The 13,374-nt window shown below is 33.1% G+C and overlaps 1 protein-coding gene across 3 annotated transcripts; it reads left to right on the top strand.

Moving 5' to 3' along the window:
- Positions 1-243: 243 nt before the first annotated feature.
- LOC130818392 (phosphopantothenoylcysteine decarboxylase-like) lies at positions 244-10,116 on the top strand. 3 transcript variants are annotated; one of them, XM_057684556.1, is made up of 3 exons: positions 244-324; positions 3,956-4,267; positions 7,845-10,116. In XM_057684556.1, the coding sequence occupies exons 1-3, from the start codon at positions 322-324 to the stop codon at positions 8,133-8,135; spliced, it is 606 nt and encodes a 201-aa protein (XP_057540539.1). In that variant the 5' UTR covers positions 244-321; the 3' UTR covers positions 8,136-10,116. The 3 variants fall into 3 exon arrangements, with proteins under 3 accessions (XP_057540539.1, XP_057540540.1, XP_057540541.1); XM_057684557.1 differs by lacking the exon at positions 244-324 and adding an exon at positions 1,527-1,706 and having other exon boundaries at positions 7,845-8,549; XM_057684558.1 differs by lacking the exon at positions 244-324 and adding an exon at positions 3,449-3,814 and having other exon boundaries at positions 7,845-8,549.
- Positions 10,117-13,374: the final 3,258 nt, after the last annotated feature.

Genomic DNA, 13,374 nt, shown 5'->3' with positions numbered 1-13,374 from the left:
CAGGCTTTTTTATGAACTCATCTTACGATGAGATGGTCGCATACAAGATCGACTTTTTTTTTGATTTTTTGATTTTTGATTTTTTTTATTAATATTAATAATCGATAGTTACCCACGGATCAATTGATTTTTACCCTCATCCAACCGTCAGACCCCGACCCGTGCGAGCTTTTGTTGACATTCGAGATTTAATAGTGGAATTTAAACTACTTTTCAAGCAGTCCATTCTTTCTAGTCGCTGCATTCGATTGCCGGAGTCGGGACACTCCGCCATTGTTGACAGTTTTATGCGGCAAGCCACCGCTGTATACTCTTTCTCTGATGGTACTTACCTTTGGTTTTCATATTTTTCATCAGTTGGCATTGATATTTGATCAAGATTATATATTCCTAATTTGCTTAAGAAATTAATAATTTATGATTTTACGGTCAATTTTTTATGATAAATAGATTGTTTCGACTGCATTTTCCATGTTCTGCCTATTTATTAATTTATTTAAATCTGCATTCTTCTGTACTTACTTCAAGAATTGCCATTACTTTACTGTAGTAGCATTTAAGTATGGATTTTGTATTTTGTTTTTTGTTTTTTTTGAGTAAATTTTGTATTTTTTAAATACTTCTTGAATTATAAATAAACATTTATTTTCAAAAGAATTTAAGGAAACTATTTTGATTTCTAATTGACGTGATCTGTTTGTTTTTTCTTTGTTGAATGGGTATTGTGTTGGTTTTGATGTACTTTGCAATGATAAAGGATATTGTTAGTGTAATTGGTGACTTGAGTGCACCAAATAAATTCCATGCATTAGTGTGGTTGCATAGAAGAGGAATCTTATGGGTAATTCAGTGTTGAGTCTTAATTTGTGTGTTAATGATTGTGTTTAAGTTGGTGATCGGAATAAATGGTGTGTTGATGGAGGTAATTAAACATGCATATTATGATGGTAATTAAGGCATGATGAATGATAGTTAAGAAGACTAAAGGGTGAAGATTCTTGTACGAGGCATCGAAGTAATGAAGCATTGCCTTGATCGAGCATTGGATTCGGTTTTTTGACTCTTGATGTTTCTTGAAGTTGTTTATTGTGCATTAATCCTTAGCCTTAATTATGTAATACTCATTAATATTTCAAACCTCTATAAATAGAGGTCTCATATGCCATTGTACACATCCACAAAATACCCCAAGCCTAAACACTTAGCCTATCTCTCTTGTCTATTGTAATTCTCCATTTGAGAGTTCTTTGAACTCCTTTGTGATAATATAAGTGAGATACTACACACCGGAGGACGTAGCCTTGATTGGGTGAACCTCATTAAATCTTTGTGTCATTTTATTGCTTTATTTTCTCTTGCAAACATCATTTTCATTGAAAGTGTAATTTGTTCATCACAAGACTTCATACACTCGATCTTGGTGATATTAGAGTTTGAAACACGCTGTTTGAACTCTAATGTAGCATCGTTTTCAGATAATCATTATTTTTTTTAATGGATGAGAAAATGACCAAATTTAGGTCAAAGAAGAATAATAATAAGAGAAATTTCAAGGAATTAAAGAAAGAAGATAAGGTTTGAGAGCTTTGCATGATAAATGGGTTATAATAATAAGAGAAATTACCCAAGCAATGTTCCATCTGATGCATGGTTTGGATTTTTGAATTTAGGATTGAGGTTGTTTTATTCTAGAGTTCTAATATGGAGTAAGTTTCTTATTTTGAAATTTATTTTGACTTTAATTGTTACGCTTCAAGAAACTTGTTTTGATAAATTGGGCATTTGATCATGGATCGTCTCTGTTGTTCAATTATAGTTTTTCAGGTTGAGTAGCGTAAAATAATAGTTAGTGGTGGCAATTAAGTACTCAGTCCCAGTTGGTAGGGCTAAAACAAAAAATTTAAGTTGGTTGCTCAACAAAGATGACCTCTTGTGTTGTGTAGGTGGATTAACATTCCAATGTTATGCTTTAAAATAATCATGCTAAAATTGGATATTTTATAATGTAGTAGAGGTTTTTTGATTGGATATTTGAAGTTTATTTGTTGTCCATGTCTTAATATAATCAAGCTAAGGGTGAGTTACAATGAAATAAAAAAGTGAAATGGGTTGAAAATGTGTGATTTGTCCATGACACAAGTATCTAAACATAGCGTAGAAACGGTTGATGTGCAAAGGTGGGTTTTAACCTTCAACGACAATGAAACCTACTTATAATGGTTTTGATATTATCTATCTGGTCAATTGTCATATATATAATTAATATAAAATTAAGTTTAGAACTTCTTTGTACTAGATCATGATTTTATAAAGTTTGGAAGGAAGAGGATTATCAAAGGTATAGTATAGTCATTCATATGATGTACCTTATGAATTATCAATGCTTAGTGACTGTAATAAGAAAAGATGAAATTGCAACTCCGTTTTAGTTCATTTATTACAAGGTGTGATTTTAGTGTTCTAGATAACATGTTCTAGATAACGAGTTATATTTGATTGGTTCACATACATGACTTGCTTTAATTATATATATGGAAAAGAATAGTGTTGAGTGGAATTTTGTTAGTATTATGAACTCAAGTGATTCCCATGAATAAAAATGTTATAATTGCAAACCTTTTGGAGAGAGCCTTTATGTTCTTGAAAGGTGTTTTCAAAAAGAGTTATATTTTAAGATTGTTTAGATACTTTGACGACGATTCTCAGAAGTTAACATATTGGTGAATTTCTATTGGAGTAATTCATGAATGAATACATGCTTATGGGTTATTTCCAGATTGCTCGAGGTCTTCAATCATTTTGCAAGGGCTTTGTAGGGTCATTAGGAATAGGTCTTTATTGAACAATTTTCCAGTGGGGTTCATTTATCTTTTTTAATTTTCAAAATGTGTCATTTATTTGATGCAAAACAACCAGGGGTGACTTAAAGTACTAAGCTATTTTGTGTTCAAAGCTCATGCATTAAGCTAGAGTTTTGAGAGTTTTTATGTGAAATTTGATGAAAAATAATTGATGGTATAAACCGATTTAGTTGGAGCCTAATCATCAACCTATTTAAATGACACTCAAGCACGAAATAAATGTCAAATGAGGCATGATCCATCATTTGATGTTTCAAGATGGTGATGGAAAGGAAAGAAATTGAAAAATTAAGTTTAGAACCGTGAAATTCTCTTCGCGCTCCTTGAGTGTGTCTATGAACATTTTGTAATTTTTATATAAAGGCGACTGATAGTACTCAATATGGACATGTACATCTAGAGGTAGTAGTTAGGATAAGTCATTGTAAGTTGACTCATAATGTGCATATTTTTCTCATGCCAAGTATGGCTCTCATTGGATTTAGGTTTGTCACTTATTTGAACCAAAATTAGTTTCTTAGGGTTGATTTTAGGTCATTCTTCATCTGGGTTTTTGGGTTAGTCGACCAAGTTCGGATATGCCTAAAAGGTGTTAAGAAATTCAGATAATGTTTTGGTTTTTTAGGTTACCTCAATAGGGGCGAGTAATTCTTGCCTGGTATATGTGCTTATGTGCTATTTTGTTTGTATTTGCTTGTGTTTTGCTTGTTGGGAATCAATGATGTACGTCGGTATTTGGCTTTTGGTATTCAAAATTATGGAATCAAAGAAGAGGAAAATTATGCTTGTTTCCTATTGTTTATTTGTTTGTTGGTCTATTTAAATAGCTTCTTGTCTGATTTTTAATCATTACCTTTTCTTTTATATTGTGAAATGTGTAGTTTTCCCTCTCAATTTGTGTAAGAACATGGAAAAAAAATGCGGTTGCATGGAAATTTTTTTGAATTTTGATTGTGAGTAGTTTATTTTATATATCTTTTAAGCATCTTCAATTAATACAGAGTAGAAACATACACTGTTTTTGTTGATCATATATTTGCTACTTCTTGGTAGCTAAATTTTCAACCTTTTGAGACTAACATTGCCTTTGTTAGGTCATGGCACAAGGAGACACAATTACACCTAGGCTACCCAGAATTATTCTTGCTGCTAGTGGAAGTGTTGCTGCAAATAAGTTTGGAAAACTATGTCATTACTTTTCTAAATGGGCCGAAGTTAAAGCAGTGATCACTGATTGTGCCTATCACTTTCTGGACACCTCAACAATTCCAGAGGATATTGATTTGTACAGAGATGATGATGATTGGGATTGGAACATGTTAGGTGACAAAATTCTGCACATTGAACTTTGTAGGTGGGCTGACATCTTGGTTATTGCTCCCCTTTCAGCAAATACTCTTGCCAAGGTAAATTATTGTACATAATCTGATCGCTTAACTTACTTTTCTTGTTCGTATAGCCTGTTGTTTAAAATATTAATGCCCATTATTTGTCTCAAAATATATCAATACACTTTATGAAAGCAATGCTTAGTTATTGATGAGATGTCATAGAATTGGGGACTTGTTTTTGATTGTCCTGTTTTAAATCTTTCTTATTTGGTAAACATTTACCTTGGTCCCACTACTTTATCTCGACGATTTATGATATTTACTTCCTCTCTCTTTTACATTTCTCCATCCTCCTTGGTTTCATAAGTTACAATCACATATTAATAAAAAAGAGGTAGTATATTTGCTATTATTTGAAAATTTTCTTCCTTAAGGCTGTTGGGTTATGTGGACCACGGTTTCTCACAATGGAAATAGTTAATTAAGGCTCTTCCGATCATATTACTGTTTGTTATTGCATGAACAAACATACTAAGGAGTTTAAGTAATGATATTGAGGAAACTTTGATCAGAGAAAAATAACTCTGTATAATTGACTAAAATATGGATATTTGATACCATGCTGCAATCAATGGAAGGCATTACTAGTGACATAGTTGATGACTTGTACATTGATTTGATTTTAGGAATTTAGTTGAGATAGAAGGTATGAATATTATGGGATGAAGGGGTGGAAGGAATAGTACATACTATTTTGCATTGATTTTCAGATCCAGGATGCTTGGCTGTTTTTTGATTGGGATGACCGATCATGTTCGATGACCGTTTTCGTATGATTCATTGTTGGATGCATAGTTGGATGCATAGTTGAGCTACGACGAGCAAAACGTCATCTAACCCTACCCAAATCTCGTAGAAGCTTGAACTCTTTCGAAGACAAAACCGATCGTTGGAAAGCTTGAGGGTGCGCTTGTTTATTGGTGAAATACGACGAATAAATTGCTTCACAAAGAGATTTATTGGTATCATTTGAAGAGTCAAACTGTTCTTATTTTGAATGTATGGGTCATCTTGCCATACTGTGTACTACATAGGATTATTTTCATAGTTTACCATAAATTCAATTATTAAATTATGTGCACTTATTTATGTGAAGTTGGAGATGATGTTTACTATCAAGAGTCAATCGAAAACAACCGTAAAATCCTCCGCTTAGGTGGACGTCTGCGTAGGAACCCCCTAGTGCTTTTGGGGTAATGGAATGTTGTTGCTGGTACCATAAGATTTTGATGGTATTATGAATCTGCTATTGGCTTTGGTGCTTGTTCTCTATTGGGTTGAGTATTGACGTCCTTTGTCGCTGGAGTGGAACATGAATCTCTTTTGAGGAGGTGTGGAAGGTGGGAAATGACTCAAAATTGAGTATATTCCACAGCCACTATAAAGCAGAGTGAAATGAATCAATTTAGAGTGAAATGAATCATTAATTAGCCGTTGCTCTTTCTTTTGGGTCACAACATTTGTGGGAGATAGTATATTGTGCTACTGTGACATTGTCAACAGAATGACCTTGGATTTCTTCCTTTGGAATAACAAACATTGATAGATGTTGGTGCTTTCTTTAGTTAAATGACTTCGTCCCTTTTCATCTCTACGTTCAATGGTCTAGAACCCTGATGAGCGCAATACACTAAGTATGATGATGATGACGATCATGTATAATAGCCTAGAAAAATATTAGCCTGCAAATTTGACATATAGTAGCTAGCATACCAACACAAAGAATACTTAAGAGTTTTTGAGCACATATCATCATTGGAAAAGAAAGAACTATTGAAGTTTCTAGTTGAAGATGATGCATTCCATGACCATTTGTCCTGGTTAATAAGCTTAATTAATCCCTCAAGTCACATTATGAAGATACTATTTCAAGCACTACAACATGATAACTGTCGTTTGCTGATCAATCGGCGGGCGTTCATATGTTTGCTAATATAATATAATAATATTAGTGAAATCTTCCAACTGCTGAACTGATAGTTCTGTTTGAGGAAAAACAAGTTGGGACATTTGTTCTGCATTCTGAATTAAATAATAGAACTCATTATTAGTTTTTTTTTTTTAATCTTAAAATGTTTCTTGGCTTTTGTACAAAAAATACTTTTCAAATTTGAGTAGCATTCTTATTCCACATTTCAATAACAAACATTTCATTGTTCGCAGCCTACCTGTTCACATGTCAGTATACATGCTAGTGTCCTTGGAAAATTAAATTTCACCATGTTATATAAACTGCTAAAATTAGCTCAAAACTTTCCTATTGTGGATATAAATAGGTTTAGCATCTTGTCTAAAGTTGGATTATTTTGGTCAACACTATCCTCATGAAGGGAAAGTGTGAACCAAAGGGAACTTGTTGATCATTTATTTTAGTTTTGTTTGGCATAATGTTGTAACAATATTCTTTTTCCTGTACAAATTAGATCAAAAAAATTTTGAGAGCTATATCACCAGTTTGTTTTTCCTTTGCATTTTGTGTTATTTATAATGAATTTTGTTCCTAATCTGGTATGACATAATTATTAAATAGAGCTAACTTCAACACCTCGGCCTAAGGGACCGCTGGTGACTACTCATGGAGACTGTAGACTGGCCTTACAGACCAATACAAGTCTTTTCAGCGCACTTTGGCCTCACTCGTGCGCACCCAGGAAAACTTCCCAGGAGGTCACCCATCCTAAGATTGCTCCCCACCAATCAAGCTTAAGTATGGAGTTCTTAGCAAATAGACTCCCATGAAAAGAAGATACACCTTGTTGATATGAGTAGTCTATCAATCCTTTTTAAAGCCAAATCTAGGGTAGTCACATGTACAGTTTTCTAGTTTTGTTTGACATAATTTGTAACAGGAATCTAGTTTGGTTTTTCGGATAATTATGCCCAGGCTTGTTTTTTTATTTTTATTAATATTTTTTTGTTTTGTTTTTTCTTATCTTGACTCTAAACAGGGTTGGGGCCTTGGGGCGTAAACTAGCCAGAGGGATTGCATATTAAATACTATTTTTTGGGACTTGATTTAATGGAGATGGTTATAATAGTCTCGAGTGAGGTTGTTGTTTTGTCCATTCTTGATGGAGCAAACGATTCGTGATTTCCTTATCTTCTATTATTATATGTGTATGAATACATACATACATGATACAAACCTCGATAAACTCCCTAGATGTGAGCAACCTTAATAGCATTGCAACGATGTAGTGTTGATTGCTGAGAAGGTTCTTGAAATACAAAGCTTTGGTGAAATCAATTATAGTAATGCTTGGAAAAGATGTTGAAGTGGCTTGTTTATTTGTGCTGATAAGTAGGCTAAAATGTTGGAGGTGGAAAACAAGGTTTTTGGATTTGATCTTGTTTGTTTCAGTGATAAATCAAGTCAGATTGTATAAAATGACTTAAGAGCTGAATGAATCACCCATGTAGTTTTTAGATTGTAGCCCCATCTGATCCGTTAATAGTTAGTCCATAATTTATTGACCATGAATAAAGATGATCTGATTTTCTTTGCCGTTCAAACCAGTATTTTGTTAGCTGCTGTTTCAACTTATATTCCTCAGTGAAGTCTTATTAGGTAGCTGATTTAATCTTTCTGTAGATTGCAGGGGGATTATGTGACAATCTACTCACATGCGTTGTCCGAGCATGGGACTATGACAAACCGTTTTTTATTGCCCCGGCTATGAACACATTGACGTGGAAAAATTCATTCACGGAGACTCATCTTATGGCAGTCGATGAGCTCGGTGTTACTTTGATTCCTCCGGTTACTAAGAAGCGGGCTTGTGGAGATTATGGAAATGGCGCTATGGCTAAATCATCCATCATTAACATGACCGTACAGTCGTTCGTGGAGTTGCAACCACTGCCTGCTGGCTCAAATGTGTAGTTTGTGTAGTTTGATTCCTCCGGTTTAATCTCTTTCGGCAGGTCAATTCTTCTTGTATATTGTAGGTGGTCAGGTTGTGTAAATGTATTGGTTCCTTGGCATTGGGTGTTCCGATCAAACATCCATTCTTCTTGGAGATGTCATAGTTACTTCAGAAATGGTCACTTTAAAGCATAGTAAATATGTAGAAATATATGGTATAAATGAATATGGAAGGGGGAATAGGAAATATTACTTTAGAAATATATGGTCTGCAAATTCCTGAAAAATTGAATCGGTGTAGAAGAATATGTTCCACAGGACTATGCAAGCTTGTGGAAATAAGAATGTAAGTAATCACCAACATTTTTAGTAAAACTTAGAATCAAACATTTAAAATGGAAAGCATTACCCTTAAATAGCAATGCAGGTTCTCCAGCCTTTCTCTTCTGAGTTCACCATTGAAGACTACACCCCAAGTCACCAGTAGCAAATTTTATGAAACACGCTCATCCTATCCAATGTATTGTGACAGCTGCATACATACCAACAAAAAAAGAGATAGACGCAAAGACAAAACACAAGATAATAGTAATGATAGGATGAGACATAGTGTGGCAAAATACAAATAGCAGCAATGACATAACATAAGACAACAACACTGACAGAATATAAACAGCAACATTTACAAGACAATGAGACACCAGCAATAAACAACACAACTCATTCATAGGGATTCATTTAGAGAAGGTCTATGAAGTAGCATAAATCTAATGTTTTCACGAAGCATCCCATGTAAAGAAGTCCTAAGCATCCATGATATGGCTACTAAAGTCTAAATGCATAGCATGTAGAGTGTTCAAAAGTTGTGTACAACATAAAGAACCCAAAAACAATTTTAGTAGAAGTTTCGGAGGTGGTGTCATCTAGATTAGAACTACATTCCATCTGGCCAAAGTCTAAACGACGGCGCATTTGAGGTTCTAGTGCTGGTGGACTTGCTGAAGAGAGGCAGCTAAAGAGGATCAGAACTGGATGTTAGGTAGGTATCTTGATTAGCAGTGGGGTGGAAAACATTTGTGAACTTTCTGAAATTGTAGGTGGTGGAGAATCAAGAACAACTATATCATTTGGGTCTATGGCCTTTAATGAAATGTTGGTTTGGAGCTGTCCGATTTGTGGCTGGATTTCTTGTGTTGGAAGTGGTTTGACCAAAATTGATTTTAACACCCACTTTAGAACTCCGTTCTTTGATAGCGCAGTTATGGGGCCCACTTCAGTACATATTGGTCTATCTTTGAATGAGCTTGCTATCTCTTCATAAGAAGTAATCTTTTCTCGTTAATGGCAAAACATATTAATAATTCTGGTTATTTTTATTAACCCCTTTTATCTCATTCACTTATTTCTTCTATGAAGCTCGAGAGCTCGAGTTAAATTCATTGGTAAAGTTCTTCAATTTGTTAAGGTTCCAATCTTAAACTATGGCGGTATTAATATGTAAATATAGCAATTATGAGTTAGTATCGTTGCTATTTCAACTGTTTACAATGCTAGTTAACTACTCTTCTTTGTTATAGGAGTATAGATTCCCATCTACCAGTACATTTAACATGAGATTTGTCCTCCAAGTCACGCTAGAATGATGGCCTTTCTGACCAGCCTTTGGTAGTTAATTCACTCCCAATTTCAAAGGGAATTATTCCCGACGATGAAGTTCCTGACATGTTGTGTTTTCGGGCAATTTCATGGCGGATTGCATTGTTGTATAGGCCTTTTCACCTGTGCGAAGTGTATCTTAGTTAAGAAGATCCCTACGACCTTTGTCCAAAGAGTCATCAATTCCAGCGGGAAATTGATAAAGTCCTTGTCCTTGGATCATCCCATTGAAGGTGGTGATATCCTGGGGCGAAGCTACATTGGGGCCAGGGGAAGCCCGACCCTCCTTGCTGAAAATGCGATTATTGTATTTTTAGCTTTGGCCCCTTTACTAAAATATGAATATCATATATAATTAAAAAAGTATAAAAATATAACAAAAATTACTATAGTTTGATGGTTGGAGTAATATATATTAGAATAATTATAGAGAAGTTTCAACTCCATTTGTTGAATATATTTTTCGTTATGATTCAAGTTTATTTCGGTCTATATGATTTTTAAACTTTCATAACTTAATTAGTTTTTACGTTGTAAATAATTTACTTATATATCGACTATTTGGCCCCCTAATTCAAAATCTTAGCTTCGCCGCTTGTGATATCCTTTGCACAGCTCATGGAATTGGGCATCCTTTAGTCGATTTCCTTCCATATGACCACCATTTTTCCATAAAAAACTTCAATGGAGTTCCATGCTTTATAGAGTTGGCTTATCAATCCACATCTAAGTAAACATGCTGAGTGGCTGTAGAAAATAGAAATACTCAAAAGTTTCCTATTGTGGATATAATAATGTTTATCATCTTGTCTAAAACAGGATTAGTTTGATCTAAGACTATCAAGTGTGAACTACAAGACTACAAGTTGGAACAAGATATTCTGAGAGCTATAATTACTTGTTTTTTTTAATCAATTATGGACTCTTGTTTAGGACTTGCTTTATTGGAGATGGTTATACTAATCTTGAGAGAGGTTCTTGTTTTGTGCAATTTGATGGAGCTAATAGCTAACCATACATAATTTTCTTTGCCTCTATTATTGCACGAGTAACATTATATTATTACATTTTCAGTCGGTCTCTTGAGAGACTGTCTCGTCTTTCAGGCGCAACCCATTAAACCTTAATCTTCACTTTTTTATTCTTAATGACTACTTACATTATTCTTAATGCCTACTTATAATATACTTAACGCCTACCGAAAAGTACTTAAAATGCATACTTATAATATTCTTAATTCCTACCGAGAAACTTAGCCTTCTAGTCTATTTCTCATATCCTTAATGCATACTTACAATATACTTAATACCTACCGAGTAAGTACTTAAGTACTTACAATATTCTAAATGCTCACTTATAATATTCTTAATGCTTATTAAAAAACTTTCTCTATATTTTTGAACCAACCTAATTAGAGATGATCTCTCAAAAAAATCGTCTTTTACAAGAATTTATGTTATATTTTAATGGCCGCTCAGCTTGCGTAGATGTTTAAGATTTAAGAACCCATTTTGTAGAAGCTTTTTTGAGTTTTCATACTTCCTTCAAATGGTATGGTTTTACTAAAACATTCATACAGAAAAATAGCTATTACTCAAATAATAAAGTGTTAAAATTGTTTCATTTAATCATTTTGGACTGTTTTATTTGTTATTGATCTGAATAATCTTATATTTATTTCACAAATTTTAGAAATAAATAACTTTGTTCATCTTCATTTTAATGTTTTATTAATGCTTACGTTTCCATGTATATTCCACTAACTTAATTTTAACATTTTTATATTGTTTATGGTCTCCATATATTTTCTCTGTACTTTATTTGAATATTTTTTATTAGCCTTAGTTTTCATATTTTTTTTCATACTTTATTTCAATATTTTGTAATATTTATGATTTCTAATTTTCCTTCATTAAATTAATCATTTAATAAAAAATATATTACTATCTTAATTAATTACATGTAAGAGTTTTACTTTATTCGATTTTACTCCCTCCATTACATTATACTTGCTATATTTGACTTATTACGCAATTAAATATGTTATTTTATTCATTTATTTATATGTTGAATCATACACATCTAAAAATTATAAAAATTTAATATTATGAAAATATGCAATAAGACGATTCAAATAAGATCACATTTGATTATGTTTTTACTTTCCATTAATCACAATATATAAAATAAGTTTGGATGAATAGTACCCATAAGCATGGATGAATAGTACCTAATATCTAATCAATTTATTTCAATTGTTCGATAAAGATTTGACAACGCCGTAGAAAGCAATATGCAAGTCCAAAATTGCTAATAAAGCGTTCTTGAATGTAATCTAAAATAATTATATGCAAGTAATAACTAAAGAAAGCAATAAATGAATCTAATATTTTCACTATTCTTTCATTTCATTTTAATTCAATTCAACAAAATACAATTGGATATGGTTGAACTATATAAATACTTGTTCTATTAAACGTGCCTTGATTATCGAATATTTGTATCCATTTTTTAAATAGATAGCTTCAAGTGTAAAAAATCACAAATTACTATGAGACAGTTTTATCAAGAGATGCATTCTATTATTTAATGTATACTATGAAAATACTCTCTCCGAACCATTTTAGTTGTCCCATTTCCTTATTTGGCAAAGTAATTTTAGTTGTCACATTTCTATTTTTGTTAATTTTTTTTACCTAAATATCCTTAGTTCACACACGTAATTACGAATATACCCCCATATACCTTACTTACCCAACTACCCTTCACTACTTACCCTTTTTAATAGACCCCACAACATCCTTAATAACCGTGCCCAAGCAAATGGGACAACTAAATTAATTCGGAAGGAGTATAAGCTTTTTATTTAAATTTGTCCTACGGAAAAACTATCTCATAAAAATAGCTTGCAAAAAAGAGTGGCTCTGAATTCTGAATTGTGAAGTGTGAAGTGTAAGAAGCACCAGGAAAAAAGTTTGCCATAAAATGAGGATCACTTATTAGCATTCACGAGGATTGTTTGAATGCTAAGCACATGGGGATTGTTTGGCTGCCATCAATTTTACCTGCCCCTACTTGAACCCTCAAGTGGGCCTCAACCTGCTCTTTTTCTGTTCTACAATTCCATAACCTTATCTCATTTCGACTTCCCAAACGTCCTCTTCTTTGTAGCCTCATAGTGAATAGCCCATTTCATGTTTTAGAGCTCGCATTATGTCCTTTTACAAATTCTTAAATGAGACGGTTTTATAGTGAGACTATCTCTATTAGGATGATACATATAGATCAAGAGTATTAATGTGACCACTCATAATTTTAAAGTGATTATTAGAAAAATGGATTAATTATATGCTACCTTTCATAGTGAGACGATCTCTTACAAGACGAGCTGATATTCTTTAGGTAGGGTACTACTTACTACTATCATGCAACACTGCCCTTAGGGTCTGAAAATCCTCATATTCAAACTCTAGTTTTTAGTCTCTGCCACATTAAATTTTCGCTAATTTTTATGCACTTGTTTAATATTTAGACTCATCTAAGATTCTTCCAAATTTTACATTTTATGCTCATATTCACTTCACAGTCAATTGTATACCTT

Source organism: Amaranthus tricolor, chromosome 7, assembly GCF_026212465.1.
Source record: "Amaranthus tricolor cultivar Red isolate AtriRed21 chromosome 7, ASM2621246v1, whole genome shotgun sequence".
NCBI classification, from domain to species: domain Eukaryota; kingdom Viridiplantae; phylum Streptophyta; class Magnoliopsida; order Caryophyllales; family Amaranthaceae; genus Amaranthus; species Amaranthus tricolor.
Note: the sequence above shows the minus strand (reverse complement) of the source record. Positions and strands in the feature narration are given on the sequence as shown.